The following is a 17,656-nucleotide window of genomic DNA, read 5'->3' as shown; positions in this document are numbered from 1 at the left end:
TTTTATATCAGGAACAGTCAGAGCTGGACTGTCACAAAAATAACAGGATGGCTTGAGTCACAAAAGTAGATTGAAGTGCTGCTTTTATAATGAGGAGAAGAAAAACATGGACGTCCACAGTAAAACAGATCAACCAAAGTTCTCTACAGCTGTCACCCTCAGAGTCTTGGACTGCCACTGGAGAGGCTTGTTGGCCAGAGGGTTATAACTGCCAAGCCCCTCCCCCTGGACCAACCAAAATCTAATTACATCAATTACCATCCATTTCTCACAATATGCAACTCCAGTGTCAGTTTTCAGGTTGAACCCGTATAACTTATTAACAGAAACACCATATCCCAGGTCAGTCACTCAAATAAATCCCAAAACCTTATCACAGTTTCATTACTTCTGTAACTTAACCCCTGACCCAGTTTCCTCTGCCATCAGCACACCTGTGCAGGTAGCAGCTGCTTCCAATTAAGGCAGCAAGGAGGAGAAGAACATCTGATTATGGGTTGAATGAGATGAGTGTGAATGAACTGACTAACCTGATATGTGGTGTGTTTCTTTGGTCATGTATTTTACTGCAGGGGATCTGTGTAAAGTTCTGAATGTGCGAGATAAACACTGATGGACCACAGTCAGTATCACAAGCATACATATAAAAAACAATGAAAAAATACAAATACTAGAAGGTATCATTATCCAGTCAGTCATTTTTTATTTACAAATGTCAAATGACACATACACACACACACACAGAGACACACAGTAAAAAGTACATGTGAAACAGTACTCGGTCACATGATCTACAGGCTGTGGATGATGGTTCGGCTCTTGAGGTTCTGGACGTACTCTTTGGCCTGGTCGAAGCCTGTCTTCTTCTGCTCCGGTTTGGGTGGCGAGCCCTCCACCAGCTTGACGAAGTAGTGACAGTAAACTTTGTCCATGATGCCAAACATCCCGCGGCCGTGGTAACGGATCCGCTTCAGGTACCTCCCTTTGCCGGAGTAGGACTCAGCTGCAGATAAACAGAAAGAGAGCGATAAGGGACAGTACAACTCATTTACTTTGCGGAGGTGCCTTTGAATGACGACAGGTCAAAATAAAAATGGAAGTGAGTCTGAGCTTATCTGTAATTACGGCTGCGACGCCACATAAATGACTCACTCTGTCACACAGCATCTGAACTCAAGGAAATCTGCTGCGCGTGTGAGGACCAATATGAGATTACTGTAAATTGAAGATCTTTCAACATTCAAGTCTACATATTTAAAGAACACTGCATTAAAATACATTAGATACAGTATAGACACACAGAATTTAGTCTTGTCTGTTTTTTCTTGTTAGTTAGCAGGATGCCTCAAAAACTACTTTCTATCAACTGCTTCATGTTGAGACGTTAACGAATCCCAGGCATCAGTACATGGGGCAAAATGACTTACAGCAGAGACCTGTAGCAACAACGCACATTAGCTTCCACCTTAACTAGAAACCAAAAGACTGACTGTGTTTGCTCAGAGACAGTTAAGATCTCTCTCCCTGCCCCACCTGTGGCAGCATGCAGACACTCATGTGGCTTATAATGACAGTATGAGGCTGCTGCTTAAAGCCCCAAGAAGCTGGGACCTCTCATCTGGAATGAGGAACCACTGCCATTACAGTTTGGAAAAGTCTGATTATTTTGTTGTGAACCCCCCCCCCCATGAGCTGTGTCTTTAATAAAAATGGAATGAATGATGAATATAGAGCAGGCTGTACTTGTGTGTTGTGCAGTTGTCAGTGCTACAGACACTCACCCACATACAGGTTGGACTTGTACTCTACATTGTGATTCTTGACTGCCATCTCTTGAGCTTCAAGAAGGACCTGAAACAAACAAAGAGCTGTGACATTCATCCATACACATCTACTGCAAAGACAGGATGGAGGATGAAATGAAAAATATGAGTAAATGACAGCTCGGAGCTACGAACCTCTTTCATGATCTTAGCCCCTTTCTTGTCATTGAACTCCAGCTGGGCAACGGCCTCATCAATGCTCATCCCTTTAATCTGCGACGGAGAACAAACGGTGAGATGAAACGACAAAATGAGCCTTTGTTGCGCAGCTGTTAGGACGACAGGGGGAGTTGCACTGCCTGAGGAGGCTGCTTTGTATCTGCAGCACCCAGACCACAGTGGCTCCATAAACAGAACAACCACGTGAAAACAGCATATAACATATAGAAGGTTTGTACAGTAATGCATCAAAGTACACAAACTGCCAGATAATCATGGCACACATATGCCAGATTTATTTTCATCTTCTAAGCACAGTAGATGATGTCAAAATAGTAAATAGTGTTCACAGAAACCTGACAATGTTAAGAAACTACTAAGAAATACTATTTTCACTTGTGACATAAGAAGGAATGTCTGTTGAACAAGCATCAGCTTTTGGAGGTGAATGGTGCAAGATAACTAAAGTGGACAGATATGATAGTGTGATACAGATTGATGCTATTGATGAGAAAGGTCTCGGTTGTAGGTCTTACCATTTTGGCCAGGTACCACATCTTGTCTTTGCTGTACTTAATCTGCCTCCTACTGTGGTGGATCTCCTGTGGGAAAAAAACAAACAAAAGTCATCAGATGATGGAGATGATGGAGTCATGGATCAACTTTTACACTGTTTAAACATACAGAGACGACTCCTCAGCTTCTATATAAACATACATACACTGTACATCTATAACTCTGCGGTTAGCTATTCAAACAAAGTCAGAAGCAGGGCAGTCAGTAAGTCCTTATATCAACTCAGAAAGACTCACTGCTGGTCTGCGAGGCTCTTCTGACAGTTGAGGTGGATACACCATTTTGTTCCTCCTCTCCCAGTGTTTTGCTTCCAGTGAAGTGCTGGTGTGGAGACATGAGAGCTGCTGAGGACTGCCACCCAGAGCCTGTAGTCTAGAGAGATGTAGAGTAAAGATGAAAAGAAATGTATGTGACTGTAGACCATCCTTAAATCATAGATTCTCACAAACTATCAAATGAATCACTGTAAAACAACAGAAAAATCAAAAGACCAGATACAATCAAATGTGACTAATCTTATCTTTAACAATATCTATTCCAGGCTCTGCCCTCTGGGAGGTGCTACAGGTCTCTGTCTGCCAAACTATTCAGCATTAAGGACATGTGTTTTTCCTCAGCAATAAAGACTGACAATTCTACTCCTAACTGCAGAATATACAGTATCTGTGCACATGCTGCTTCCTGTGCCTATACCTAAAAATTGATTATCGTGTGACATGCTCTATAGATGTCTATGTGTGTACATTTCCTCATAGTAAGAAAGATAAAGGTCAGTATTAATTGGGTAAAATAAGAGAAAACACTTACATATCCGTCATTATTAGTCGATATTTTAAATTTTTTTTTTAAATTACGTATATTCGTTTAATTGATTTGTTAAACCAATCAACATGTTCATCCTTTAAACTAACCTAATAAAATGTCCCTTTAGCTAGTAATTCACAAGCCCTCCTTCTCTTTGTAAATACCACCAAGGACATTGTCGTTGTTATCGCTGCATGTAACATGGTTAGTATTTAAGTTACTAGTATAAACAAACCATTATTTCCAGCTAATTTGCCCTTCTAAAGCGAGAGGTAAGTCAGCTGTAACTATGATGCTCTACTGATATCTTACCTTGAGTGTAACACCCCAGATAGATTCCTAATAAAAGCGAAACCTGAAAACAAGCATCAATCCATTAAAACATCGTCAGCAGATGTAATTAGTGTTATTTAATGGAAAATTTGTATTTAAACAGGCTGCATTTCTCTCACCACGTCCTGTCATTGCCGTCGCCATCTTGCATTTTTTTACGACACTCTCCTGTTAGCTTTACGTTAGCTATGTTTACAGCGTTAGCTGCGACGTTTGCTTTGTTATTTGCCGCCTTCACGGTGTATATAACCTATTACACCTGACAACACGTTGGTAGTTAAATCTATTGGTAATACTGTGTTTTTTAACGTGTGTAAATGTGGGTTGAGAAAGCAAACTCGGCACGGTTTGACCCAACTACAATGCCGTAGTCGGCACCGGCAAAATTTACGACAGTGCGCCGATCGTACGGCAGTTAATGTTGTAGCTACGATAGTGCGGGTACCATGTGAGAAGTTTGGTTTTGGATTTTCAGACTTTATTTGAGAAAAATAAATAAATTTTAACTATCCGAGGCGCCATGCACGAAAGGTCGCTTCCCGCTTCTCCCAACTGGTACTGCTCGCGCTGCAGTGATGTCAACAGCGGCGGTTTGCTGGGCGTCGGAGCTAAAAACATCATTTATTTGATTGATGTGTCTGCATCCTCCTGCAGGGTTGTAGGTGAGTCTGCTGTCACTGCTGGACTTCACACACAACACGCGGCTCACTCTGCTGTTTGTGTTTAAGTCCCTGCTGCCAGAAAATGTGTTAAACACCGGTAGAAGTCGTGTCTTTGTCCAAATCAAGCTGATGTTGGGAGTCTGTGCTGTCAGAGAAACAAATCTCAGTTATAGGATGGAGAAGTTACAGGAAAAGGCCAGTGCTGAAAACTATTAGTTGATTAACCAACTCGTCAGCCATAGAAAGATCAATTAAATCTTTGATGTTTAATCTACCCAAGTTCAAGTAACATTTACATCAGTGATGTACTTTTTTAAATGGGTGATTGAGCATTAAAACTGTACAATCCCCTTGTGATTTGAGCTGGAAAGATCAGATGATCAATCAGTTTAACAAATTTTCACAATCAGTGAATCCGTTAATCCATTTATCAAGCAAAAATGACCCATTCGTTGGCTTCAGCTTTTCTAATGTGTTTCATCATTGTAAACTGGAGAACTTTGTTAAAACAAACAATATGCAGATGTTAAATGTCGGGCACTGAGAAACTGTGATAGTCAGTTTTTTAGATTAAATAATTAATCAATCATAATTTGTTTAATGCACTTTCATGAGCCTCCAAAAACAGAGGATCCATTCCCATAATGCAATTCAGTAGCATCTTTCATTTGAACCTCCCGAGCAAATGTCCACTCATGTTTCAGCACCTTGTGGCCTTTGTCCTGTCTTTGCATTGTGATGACACTGACGTCCAAACCTCTGTGTGTCTCAGGCGAGCTCGTCGGCCATAAAGACCTGGTGTCAGGCTTCTCGTTCTGTCAGCACGCAGGACAGAGTCACATCTGTGTCAGCTCCGCCGCTGATGGGAGTATTCGCTTCTGGGACTCGGACAACAGGACGCTGATCAAGGAGCATGCAGCTCATCAGGTGAGTGTCTCATCGCCACTGTTGCATTTCGACACACACCATGCTGGCGCCCCCTTCAGGCTGCTGTCTGCTTTGTACCAGCAGCAGAAGGTAAGCAGGAGGCAGCTTTCTCAGCTCTGAAGCAAAGGCATTTTATTTTTCTTCTGTTCAGACACTGTCACACATTTTTGGTTTCACATTTCTGTGCTGTCATGGAGACACTGGACCGCTGTCCCAGTCTGGGGAGAAATGAAGCATCCGAGCTCGACTGGATGCAGAGGACAGTTTTCACTCTGACAAACGGCTCAACACATTTCTACAGTTGGCTCTTCTGCAGAAACTCAGTGACTGTCTCAAGGGGGTTTTTATTGGTGGTCAAAGCTAGAGAGGGCATTACTTATTTTCCTTTCATTGTAAAGGAGACATCAAAAGCATTTTGACCATCATAAGATACGAAAACCTTCCACTGAATTCAGACTAATTCATTATTTTGTCGTACAGTGTGAACATGACGTCGCTTACAGCTGTTTTGTCCCCTCGCAGAGCCCCGTCTCAGCAGTGCACTGGTCCCCGGTGGATAAGAACCTGGTGGTGTCGGGGGATGAGAAGGGCATCGTTGTCTGTCACTGGTACAACACAGGAGACACTGCCAGCTTCTTTCCCGAGCCCAGGACCATCTTCTGTCTCACCTGCTCCCCTCACAGCTGGAACTCTGTGGCCGTCGGGTAAGAAGATTTAAAATGGTTTTCTTCTCAACAAAACCCTGAAATACTTAAACTTACTTATGTAGAAAGAAATTCAAACATCTCTCTGGAGCCCCCCATTTAAAGAAAAAAAAAATAGCATCCACAAAACTTCTTTTTATTTGCTTCTGAAAGATTCATCAAATAAAAATCTTTTAAATCTGACGTCTGCAGACAGACGCTCTGTTTCCGCTGTCTGTCTCGAATCACAGCTGTTGAAAATTAGTTTCAGCTCTCACACGCACAACATTTATCAGCAAAACCAAAGAAGCATGGAAACATCAGTGACTGTGACGACGCTGTCATTGCACTGTCGCAGGTACAAGGACGGGATGATCGTACTGATCGACGTGAGTAAGAAAGGCGAGGTGATGCAGCGTCTCCGTGGACACGACGATGAGATCCATTCGCTGGCGTGGTCGCCTCTCCCCGGCGAGGACGCCCTCTGCAGCAGACCCGAGGACAGTGAAGGTAGCGGTCAGTTCATACAAACACCAGTCCCACATTCGCTTAGTGCAGTTTCTTTTACACAACTGACAAGATTTTGCTGGGACAAAGACAAAGACACTAAGTGGTGATGGAACACGGTTGTTGGTTTTATCCTATAGTAACTAATGGAGCGTGTGCAGGGGAGGAGAAGGGCTGCTATCTGGCCTCTGGGAGCAAAGACCAGACGGTGAGGATCTGGAGCACAGTGAAGGGCAAAGGTGAGAGATTCAGCCAAGTTTCAACCAAATTAGATTCTCTATTGATTCTAGTTGCAGGAGAGTCAGTAGTCGTCATTTATCACACTCACTGCTGACGTCCTTTTAAGTAAGATGGATCCTCTCGTCGTCCTCCACCTGCAGGTGTGATGACTCTGAAGCTGCCGTATCTGAAGAAAAGAGGCTCTGCGGTCGACCCCGGAGTTAAAGAGAGACTCTGGCTCAGCGTCCACTGGCCGAAGGGACGACCGACACAACTGGTGTCCAGCTGCTTCGGGTACACGCGCGTCTTTTTAATCAGAACATCAGAGGCAACCTGATGAAACACGATAACAGCAGAGCTCTGTAGTGGCTTTCAGCAGTGTTGGTCATTTGTTGTGCACGTATGTGTTGATGATATATCGTGTTTTGAGAGGAGCTATCGGTGCAGAAGTACTTTACAGAGACGTTATTTAACAAATGCCTACATTAGTTATGAGCCTTCTTGGGTTTGTGTCTGTGTGCGTCCTCAGTGGTGAGCTGGTGCTGTGGGACCTCACCAAGTCGGGGAAGCAGCGGTGGACTCTGTTGGGCACGTCTTCAGACGGTCAGAACCACAGCAGGATCGTCTTCAACATGAGTTCAGTTCACCTGCAGGACGACAGAGAGCTGCTCATCAGCACCTCCATGGACAGAGAGGTGCGTCACAGCAGGAGCTTCTAACAACCTTTGTTCTGACACATCCAGGCAAACTTCACTTTTTTGTAGGTCTGCTGTATAATATATATTTATTTGTTATTGGACGGGGCTTTGATGACCTTTCATCCGGGCCAGGTAGAGATATCTTTTAGGGCTGAAATACCAAATCATGAGTCAGTCCTTGCTTGACATTCACGGCAGTCTCAGCCCCCTTACACAGCTCTTTTAGAAACTCATACCTTTGAGTAACAGCAGATATTGACCTTTATTTCAACACAGGAAGTCTCTGCTCTATAAAAGCAGGAAAAGCCTGAATTGACTCAATTTTGGTGAATGAACACTTACATTAAATCAACTCTTCTTCTAGTTTTATTGCTCTTGTTTTGTCTGTTGATTAGCAACAAGCTTGATGAGGCTGAGATGTGTGTGTATATATATATATATATATATATATATATATATATATATATATATATATATATATAATGTAACTCTCAGCAGGAAAGTGCAAATGAGAAAACTGGTACAACTCTCATATCTGTCTACTAAATATGAAGCTACAGTCAGCAGCTAGTTGGGTTAGCTTAGCATCCGACTAATAGCTGGTTCATCTTGTTGCTTTTAGCAAGCCGATATATTGAAGGAGTCGTGCATCTGCAAACAGCCCTGACCTGAGTCTTTATCCTCCAGATTAAATGCTGGGACCTGGACTCTCTGGACTGCTGCTGGACTCTTCCCACCCTGGGCGGCTTCGTCTACACCCTGACCTTCTCCCCCGTGGGTGCAGGGTGTCTGGCGCTGGGCGTCGGCGACAGCATGATCCGGGTCTGGAACACGCTGACCACCCAGAACCAGTACGACACCAGGTCCTTCTGGCAGGGCATCAAGTCCAAGGTCACGGCGGTAAGAAGTTTAAAACACCTCGTGGAAGTTTATCGAAGTGAAACATGAACTTTAATTGACTTCTGAAGGATTCAACAAAGCATGTAGCCTCTTTTTATTTGTTTGTAAAAACAAGTCTATAGAAAAGATATTCACAAAAACAGCTGCCTGCGCTGATCTATGGTATTAGCCCATCGTATATCTGGGAGTGATGAAGACAACTTAGAGTAGTTGTAATTCATATAGTCTGTATTTGAGGCTCTGGGAGTTTTGTGAAATATATTAGAAGAGGAAATCTCAGAGCAGCGAGGAAAAAGAAAACAATGACATTTCTCTGCTGTCAGAAAGTCGGCTTTTTAATAAATTCCTCAGCTGAGCTGCTGATAAGGCCACACACACACACACACACACACACATACATACACACTCTCTCCTAATATTTTTCATTGTAATGTTTGAAACCTCAGTCGTGTCTGAGGTTAATGACAACAGCTGAACGATATCAGGCGTCTGGCCATTACTCCTTTCACAAACTGTGAGATAACGCAGGAGAAGCGGTTGAGATAAAGATGCATTAGGAAAGTTTTTCTCTCATCACAGCTGGCGTGGCACCCGAACAGGGAGGGATCCTTGTCCTTTGGAACAGACGATGGTAAAGTCGGAATCTACGACGTCTTTTCAAACAAGTAAGTTCTTCACATTTTACTTTTGTCTTAAGTTTCGTCACCTGATGGTTTCCAGTAGTTTTCAGTTTTATGTGACCTGCCTGGGGACTACGGGTGTAAATTAGCATTTTTGAGAAAGTAGCTCGTAGAGAAGTGCAGCAATGTGCTAATAAAAGCTGTGAAGAGTGCCCCCCCCCCAACCTGCAAAAACAGATGACTGTTGCGATTTCAGTTGCACTTTAAGTTTGGGAACTTTTAGTGAAAGTCATGAAGTTGAACCGTTTTTGTTTTTTTTCACGGGGGACCTTGTGGATCCTTCCCATAATCCCTTTGGGGTCCCCGATGTTCCATTTTCCTGCAGCTGTCCACGTCCTTTACTCCTGACTGGTCATTTGTTCTGCTCCGTCTCCTCCCAGGCCTCCTCAGATATCGAGCTCCTATCACCGAAAAACAGTGTACACATTGGCTTGGGGACCCCCAGTGCCCCCGATGTCATTTGGTAAGTTCCTAATGAACTCTTAGCAACTGCTGCTGTTTGCCCCGAACGCTCTGACCCAGCAAAAACACCGGCGGCGGGAAGCCGAAAAGCAGCGAGTCAGCGAAACAGAAAAAAAAAAAAAAAAAAAAAGCTGAAACATTTCTGCTCGCCCTTTTGTAATCGTCTGTAATTGAATGAGCTCAGAAAACACTGACTGTTCACCCCCCCCCCCCCCTTCAGCCACTCATGGCGATATCAAGATGCAGGAAGTAGATTTTTACCTGCTGCTCCTTGTTCTTTATATTAAATCCTTTGAGTTTGCATGAATGAAGGGTAAACTACACATTTTACCTGCTATTGAGCAGATAAATGCAGGTGACAACAACCTTGGAGTTTCATAGTTTTCTGTTGAGCCATGGGGAAACTCTGCTCGACACAGCTTTATAATAGAGATGAAGGGACGTAGGTGTACGAGCCATTAAACTAGTTTTAAACAAGACACAAATATGTGAAACATTAAATTGTCCAATTAATTGCAAACATGCTAAATCACAGCTGAACCAGGAAGTGTTTGAGATAATTGGCTTCATGCAGAATCTCAACAATTAACATCAACATTAGTCTCCATCAACCTGAAACCATCTGTAAGTCTGTGCATGTGATGTTCAGGTGCGGCGGGAGGAAAGTCGTCCTACAGCCTGTACAGCTGCGCCGGCGAAGGCGTCATCCTGCAGCACGACCCGTCGAAGCTGAGCGGAGAGGCGTCCGACATCGACAGGCTGATCAGAGACACGAACAACATCAAGGTGGGAGCGAAGTTGACGTGATGATGATATGATGATGTAATTCTCTGGCTGTCTGGGAGATTTGGACTCTTCGTGAACCGTCCTTCCAGTTTTGTGCAGAATCCTGAAGCAGTCGAGCTCTTCAGCCTCTTTCTGCATGTCGTTAGAAAGTAACAGCTAGATGCTGAGTGCCCCCAGAGGGATCCACTCTTGGTCTATGTATCTTTTCAAATGGATGCAAGTAGTTTTAATGTCGTAATATAAAATGATATTGCACGCACGCACACACACACACACACACACACACCTCTCAGGGTGGAGAAAACACCCAGGAACGTCACAGGAGAAGCTGACAGACTTGAGGTCGTCAGTGTGGACGCGTTGATGGAGCAGATATCTGTTTGAATGTGAATGAAGTGATTTGAACAAGTTATAAAGGTGATCTCTGCTTCCCAACAGCACAAGCTGTCTCCACACACTGACCTCAGCTGGAAGCCAGATGGGAAAGTGGTTGCTATCGGCAACGAGGACGGGTGAGTGGACAACCTGGCCTGACCTTTTCTCATAATAGACAATTGTGCTGTGGCGTCCTGGGAGGGACCAACTGTCCGATGACAGAGCAGAGTCTTTAGGCGACAGGGAAATGGATTAGCTTGTGTGTGAACGGCTGCGCTCTGTTAACTGGGTCACATTCTGGGTGTATGAGCGGGTGTCACACTTACTCATCTGAATCACCCTCTGCTGCAGGTGCATCGATGTGTATCAGGCTCCCGGTCTGAAGCTGCTGTGCAGCATCCAGCAGCACCACAAGATCATCAACACGCTGCGGTGGCACCACGACCATGGCTCTCCGCCCGAGCTGCACTGCCTCCTGGCCTCTGGCTCCAGCAACGCCATCGTCTACGTGCACGATCTCCGCTCCATCATAGGTGGGCAGAGTCCTCAAACACACCGTTTTACTCAGTCTGTTAGCGCCCATGGGACTCTCTTTACCCTGAAGGTGGCTCATTCCCAGAGAGGGCCGCACCTCCTACAAGCTCCACCAGTTCAAATCTCAGTGAATGTGAGAAATCACAGACTAAAGAAGAGGAAAATAAAAACCTACAGCACGTCTGTGACTTGTAGTAGTTCCTCTGGGATGAAGATCACGTGTTAGCGATGTAACATTTAAAGGTTTTAACGTGAGTGTTGTGTGTCCGTGCAGAGGATCCTCCAGAGAGCCCCGTGGTGCTGACGGAGCCGTACCGCAGGCTGTGTGGTCACACAGGTAAAATCACCGGCATGGCCTGGAGTCCGCATCACGAGGCCCGGCTGGTCACCGTCTCGTACGACGGCACAGCTCAGGTTAGTACTAAGCATCATGGGTACAAAACCATGATAAATGACCTTTTCCTCTGTTTCAATTCACCCACTTGAATCCAGTCAATCTAACATGGGGTGACGCTGCTGGATGCTCTCTTCAGGTGTGGGACGTGCTGCAGGAGGCAGCTGTCTCTAACTACCGCGGTCACGTTGGTTACCTGCTCAGCGCGGACTGGTCTCCCGTCGATCCAGATGTGATCTGGACCGGAGGGAAGGACTTCACCGTGCAGGAGTGGAGAGTCTCCAAACAAGAGTTTACAAAACCACCTAAAGGTGAAACACTGTTCAAACACCCAGAACCAGAAGCTCCAACACTAAAAAACAACAGGTTACACACTAACGTTCACATGCTTGACTTCTCAGGGAAGAAGATGGTGGATCTGAGGGAGAAGATGAAAGCCAATCCCAAGCAGAAGAAGAAGAACAAGAAGACGCCCGGGGCCGGAGGGGCCGCAGCGTCAGAGATGAACGGAGGGCCGGTTACAGGAGGAGAGAAGAGTGTGACGGGACAGGAACTGTCCGGTGAAGATGAGGAAGATGACGTCAGCTCAACGAACAGTCCTGCACCTCCCCCAGGTAACGGAGCCGGAAACAACAGAGTAAGATTGTTGGGACCTTTTTTTTTTTTTTTTAAGCGTCACAAATTAATTCTGACGTTTTGTTTCAGCCACTTTTGAGATACAAAGAAAATCTTCTGCTGCTGCGAAGAGCAAAGACAAACCAGGTACAGTTTGTACTTGAACTTCAGCTGGAAGTGGCGTGTGTGCACGTTTGTGTCTGTAACTGTGTGGGTTTGTTTGTGTCAGTGTTTGCGGACTCAAACCTGCTGAAGAAGAAGAAGCCTCGCTCCATGCTGCCCATCAGTACGTCCATGGACCATCGGCCCAAAGAGGAGCTGCTGCAGGACTGCATCACTCTGGCCTCGGTCACACACGACAGCGGTGAGTCTGAGTTCTGCCGAGGCCCGGTTCTGTTCACTGGGCTGTGATGAGAATATAGAAAGAGACTGTTTGTCAGAATGAGTGATCGCCTTTGCATCGCACACTTTGTTTCCATCTGGTTGAGTTCAGATTCAATAAGATTTGATTCACTTTTATTGTCACTGCTCACAGAAACGATTAATTAATGTATATCTACATAGATAAAAATAAACTAATGCATGTACCACCTCTTCACAGGGATGTGAGTTAACACTTGGTGTTGAGGTTTGTGTCAGGCATTTAGTTGTGGTGGTTGACGTTAGGGTAAAGGGTTCGGCATTGTATTATGTCCATTAACGTGTGTGTGTGTGTGTGTGTGTGTGTGTTCCAGCGCCCCCTGCAGGCTGTGTCCCAGGCCAAGGAGAGCACATCCACCTCGGCCTCTTCTCTGACAGACAGGCTCTGCACCGCATGTTTGAGTCTGAAGGTGTGTGTGTTTTTTATTTTTCTTGTGTTGTAATCAGATTAGCACAGATGTACTGTGTGTTGTTTATAAATTCAAAGGTTTAATTAACACATAATTAAAAACTGACACCTTCACCGCGTGTCTGTGTGTGTGTGTGTGTGTGTGTGTGTGTGTGTGTGTGTGTGTGTGTGTCTGTCTGTCTCTGTCTTCAGAGGAGGGTCACGTGGAGGCGGGTCACTATGAGTCTGTGGTGTACCTGCGGCTGTGGAGTGGAGACCTGGAGGGGGCGCTGCAGCTCGCCACAGAGAAGGGAGAGCTGAACGACCACCTGCTCTCCGTCGCTCCCATGGGTGATGACTTTAATACTGACACATGTCGCGTTAAACCTGAGCTGTGACGGACACTCAGAACCTCCCATGCTAAAATTCAACTGATTAAATTACATTTAGTTAATTTAAGAACTAGATTCTTAATTAAGAGCAACTGGGGCTGGTTGCACTGGAGTTTTACTAAGTATCTCCTAATTTGAAGAAATAATCATAATTATTATGTAATAATTAAATAAAAAGTTTTTATAAATAATTGGCATGAAATTATTTAAACTTGAAATCATAACTAGAATTATAATTTGAATTATGAAAGTCACAACTCATTTTTACTGATGTTACTGATCTTTTTATTTGGTTTTATTGGAACATCTATCATTTTGACTGGTGTCTCATTTATTTTTCGTTTCTATGGAATAAATTTCTTTTCATAAAACTTGTAAATCAAAAGAGTTTCTAAACTTAAAAACAACATCTGACAGAAGAAGCAGGGACTTGCTTCTTTGCTTGTTCCCTCACATTAGTCTTTCATCCTTCCTTCATTGGTCTTCTTGCTGCTGATTTTGAAACGTGCTCCTCCAGCTGGGTTCCAGGTGTGGAGCCGGGCGGTGGAGGCCTTCGTCAAGCAGCTGTGTCTGCAGGAGCAGTACCTGAAGGCAGCGTCCCACCTGCTGTCCATCAACAAGCTGTACGAAGCCGTCGACCTGCTGCGCTCTCACAAGCTCTACAGGTTCACCGCTTTACTCCTTCAGTTTTGAACGGACATGTAACGACACACACGTGCTTCTTGTTGCCAGTGTTGTCTCCAGGTGATATTCATATATGTGTGTGTGTCGTGACAGGGAGGCCATAGCTCTGGTGAAAGCCCGGCTGCCGGCAGACGAGCCGGTCCTGAAGGAGCTCTACACCTGCTGGGCCTCTGTGCTGGAGAAGGACGGACATTTCTCTGCTGCTGCCAAATGGTGAGAGATGGAAAGATTTAGAAAACGTTCTCCCAGCGTTTAGTTTCTCACCTCTCTGCTGTGGTTAAACTAACATCTCTATACAGACATTATCTAAACCTGTGTTTCCTCTCTTCTCCCAGTTACTTGGCTGCCGGCGCCAGTTTCGACGCAGCCAAAGTCATCGCCAGGAAGAACGACGTCTCCTCGCTGAGGACGGCGGCCAGCCTGGCCAGAGTTTCCGGGGAGGTCGCTCTGGCTGAGTCGCTGGCGCTGAGGTGCGCTAAAGACCTGGCCGCTGCTGAGAACTGGGTCGGAGCCCAGGAGGTCCTGAGCTCACTGGAGGGTCTGTTGGTAAGTGGCAAAAACATCACAAACACAGGAAAATAAAATCATGCAGCTTATTAACACATGCAAACCAAGACAAGCCAAATGCAACAGGAGACCTGCAGGTTCAGAGTCTTTAAAAATGTGAATTAAAAGAACAGAGTGAATAATTTTGTCTGAAAAAGATGTTGTGAAAGTCAGATGACTGACTTGAAGAGTGATGTCCATCGTCTGCAGGTCCACAGGCTTCACCTCTGCGTCACCGAGCTGCTCTCCGTGACGCTGGCCGACTCTGGGGTCGCTCCTCAGTCCTGCGTCTCCAGCCACCTGTGGGCGTCGCCGGGCGAGGGTCACATCAGCATCCTGGACCGGGTGAGAGACGTGTGGGAGGAGCAGTTTGGCGTCTCACAAAAGTCGGCGGGGCATCGCAGCGTCACCGCTCTCCTGCAGGAACTGAAGTCTGTGGAGAGTCCAGCGCCCACGACCAACGTCCCCCTGAGACAGGTACAGAGTCCTCAGACTGATTCCAGCTGTTTCCTGTCTCTGGCTGTCCTCCTGTCTTTCTTCACGTCTCTTTCTCTTCGTCCTCAGGTTCTGCTGTATTCATCCCTCCATCTGACCCGGTCTGTACTGAGCTGGTTGATGGATGATGATGGACAGCTGATGAAGGAACTGTGGCAGGCAGCAGCTTGGCTGAGAGACGCCGGACATCTCTGTGTCTCTGCAGAGCTCTGCAGGCTGCTGTTCCCTGATGGTACTCACTGTCTGTCTGTCTGTCTGTCTGTCTGTCTGTCTGTCTGTCTGTCTGTCTGTCTCTCTCTCTCTCTGTCTCTCTCTAATGTCTGAATTGGTGCAACAGAAATTTTTCACTATTTCAACTTTAAATACACTTTTTCTTTAGCATGAATCAGAGACAGATATTGATCCTAAAGATTTCTGTTATGACTGATTTGGTCATAATTAATCAGCTGTACTTTTGATTATTGATTTAACAAGTCAATCATCCAGGAAAAAACACAGTGTGTATAATTTTTATTTTCTGAGCTGTGATGCCACCGTTCTCTGTTTCATCAGGTGACGTCACAGTTTGTTCCAGGAAATATCCCAGAACCCTTCATCACACAGAAGAAGAAGCTGCTTCAGCTGCTGCCGACAGTCTGCAGGCCTTCGTCCAGTACCACCGTCTGTATGAACGCTGGTGGAGCAGCTCGGGCGAAAACCACCAGATCCAGAACGGGTCGCCCCCCTCAGCAGCTGAGTCCGGCGCTGGAGACGAGGTGAAGGACAAGGTGGTGAACGAAGGGTTGTCAGAGTCACCGCCAAACGGGGAGGTGGATGATAAACTGGACTTTGATGCTTCACTTCTCCTGTGTGAGTCTCACGCTGCGTATCAGGCGACGCAGAGGTCAGTCAGACAGATCCAGGAGCGGCTGTCGGCCATGGTGCTGCAGCACAGCCACGCCCAGGGAGAGCAGCTCGACTCTGGGGAGGAACAGGCCGACGCGTCCACGCAGATATCAGATAACAGACGGGGGTGAGGACTCTGATACTGATGATTCATGATGGACTTGTTTCTTGTTCTGTTCCATTTTGTGATGTTTGAAGCTTCAAAAACCACATGAAACCTCAGATAGTTCAGACGCTTTGTGACATAGACTTATAGTGGTGGGAAATAAATAGGTACATTTACTTAAGTACTGTAGTTAAGTACAGTTTTGTAGAACTTATACTTTGCAGTTTACACCACTTTTTATACTTGTACTCCTACTTTTCAGAGGGAGATACTGTAGATTGTATTATCCGGCAGCTGTAGTTACCACTTAGTTTGTAGATATAGAGTTTACAGCAGCTAAGTTACTGCTAGTGGAGACTGATCTGAAGTCAGCTTAATAATCAAACAGTTCAGATTTTAAATGTTTGAGCTGCCTGGATTGATTAGTAACAGACTCGTAGTTGCCTGCAGTTTGACGGTTGTTGATCTTTGTGTGTGTCTTCTCTCCCTCAGGCCTGACGATCAGGAGACCTTCCTCTCTTTGTCTACCAGGATGTCAGAGCACCAGAAACAGCTGGCTGACCTGCCAGACACAATCAAGGTACGACACAACACACACACAGTATGAGATCGCATGACCCAAACAGAAAAAAAGAGTCTACAGCCACATTAGCGGCTCCATGAGGCTGCACGGCACGGAGCTAAAATGCTAACAATGACAACAACCAGCAGATATGTTAACTGTATGTATTCACCATCTTAGTTTAGCATGTTAGCATGCTACCATTTGCTAATTAGCACTAAACAAAAAGTAGAGCTGAGACTGATGGGAATGAAATAATATTTTTTTTAATCTTATTCAATATTTGGTGATAAATGAAATGCTCTGGACAAATTAAACTCTGACCTGATGATGGCACCGGATGAAAGGTTAAAGGGATCACTGAGGTTATCACAGTTCATCCTGAGAGGAATCATGTCACTGAAAACTAAAAGCATCAACCTGCTGGTGGCGCTGGAGGAAATGTCAGTGGGGTTCGTCCTGGGGAGATTATGAATAATTTATCCAGGTGTTCACCTTCTTGTATGAACTCCTAAAGGATTAAAGTTGAATTTGATGTGGTCAGACTTTAAGAAGTCGCACACCCACATCTCATCATCTCCGTCTTCAGCAGTTACATCTTTTGTCTGTTTTCTCTCTCAGATGTATCCTCATCCAGATGTTGTCGAGTGCTGCCTCGTTCTCCTTCACTTCACCAAGTCTTCACCGTCTGTCTCCGAGTCCCTGCAGCAGGAGGCCAAAGACCTGCTCCGTAAATACGCATCAGTGCCGCCGGTCCTGAAAGCCGCCCAGCGATTCCTCACCTGAGCCTCTCACTGCGAGACTAAAAGAAGCACTTCCACTGTACAGCTGTTTGTTGAATTAAAAAAAATCTTTAATAACAAGATGATGAAACATCCTGAGTCAGTTTGATTCTACATCCAGATGTGCGTGAGAGAGGCCGAGTTGTGCGGCCTGAAGCTGGAACAGGAGCAGCAGGTCACAGCTGAGTGATGTCATTTGATTCAACGAAGGACTCCAGCTTGTTTTATCTCCCGTGTCCTGATGTGACTGAGCAGTCAA

General features: G+C 45.3%; 2 protein-coding genes across 2 annotated transcripts; one reads left to right on the top strand and one right to left on the bottom strand.

The window, feature by feature from the left end:
• Window positions 1-680: 680 nt before the first annotated feature.
• On the bottom strand, window positions 681-3,906 carry mrpl22 (mitochondrial ribosomal protein L22). Its single transcript, XM_056397246.1, has 7 exons — window positions 3,815-3,906; window positions 3,675-3,717; window positions 2,795-2,930; window positions 2,519-2,584; window positions 1,959-2,036; window positions 1,782-1,851; window positions 681-1,003 (listed from the first exon to the last, which is right to left on the bottom strand). Exons 1-7 carry the CDS (start codon window positions 3,837-3,839, stop codon window positions 792-794), a joined length of 630 nt encoding a protein of 209 aa, XP_056253221.1. The 5' UTR covers window positions 3,840-3,906; the 3' UTR covers window positions 681-791.
• A 127-nt stretch (window positions 3,907-4,033) lies between these two features.
• On the top strand, window positions 4,034-17,480 carry gemin5 (gem (nuclear organelle) associated protein 5). The gene is made up of 28 exons (XM_056397244.1): window positions 4,034-4,357; window positions 5,130-5,284; window positions 5,807-5,988; window positions 6,326-6,477; window positions 6,615-6,713; window positions 6,855-6,987; window positions 7,223-7,388; window positions 8,079-8,291; window positions 8,871-8,956; window positions 9,352-9,434; window positions 10,083-10,219; window positions 10,658-10,731; window positions 10,946-11,127; window positions 11,403-11,542; window positions 11,662-11,833; window positions 11,924-12,136; window positions 12,228-12,284; window positions 12,367-12,501; window positions 12,872-12,967; window positions 13,159-13,296; window positions 13,855-14,002; window positions 14,115-14,234; window positions 14,357-14,567; window positions 14,778-15,044; window positions 15,132-15,294; window positions 15,615-16,074; window positions 16,546-16,633; window positions 17,237-17,480. Exons 1-28 carry the CDS (start codon window positions 4,216-4,218, stop codon window positions 17,399-17,401), a joined length of 4,377 nt encoding a protein of 1,458 aa, XP_056253219.1. The 5' UTR covers window positions 4,034-4,215; the 3' UTR covers window positions 17,402-17,480.
• The last annotated feature ends 176 nt before the right edge of the window (window positions 17,481-17,656 follow it).

Source organism: Seriola aureovittata, chromosome 15, assembly GCF_021018895.1.
Source record: "Seriola aureovittata isolate HTS-2021-v1 ecotype China chromosome 15, ASM2101889v1, whole genome shotgun sequence".
Classification (NCBI taxonomy): Eukaryota; Metazoa; Chordata; class Actinopteri; order Carangiformes; family Carangidae; genus Seriola; species Seriola aureovittata.
Note: the sequence above shows the minus strand (reverse complement) of the source record. Positions and strands in the feature narration are given on the sequence as shown.

Excerpts from the sequence above, each read along its gene's own strand:
- gemin5 (XM_056397244.1), top strand. The coding sequence starts at position 4,216 with ATGCACGAAAGGTCGCTTCCCGCTTCTCCCAACTGGTACTGCTCGCGC. Across the intron at positions 10,220-10,657 it reads GAGACACGAACAACATCAAG|CACAAGCTGTCTCCACACAC; the intron begins GTGGGAGCGAAG and ends GCTTCCCAACAG. Across the intron at positions 11,834-11,923 it reads GTTTACAAAACCACCTAAAG|GGAAGAAGATGGTGGATCTG; the intron begins GTGAAACACTGT and ends TTGACTTCTCAG.
- mrpl22 (XM_056397246.1), bottom strand. The coding sequence starts at position 3,839 with ATGGCGACGGCAATGACAGGACGTG. Across the intron at positions 2,585-2,794 it reads AAGAGCCTCGCAGACCAGCA|GAGATCCACCACAGTAGGAG; the intron begins GTGAGTCTTTCT and ends TTTTTCCCACAG. Across the intron at positions 1,852-1,958 it reads GGGCTAAGATCATGAAAGAG|GTCCTTCTTGAAGCTCAAGA; the intron begins GTTCGTAGCTCC and ends TGTTTGTTTCAG.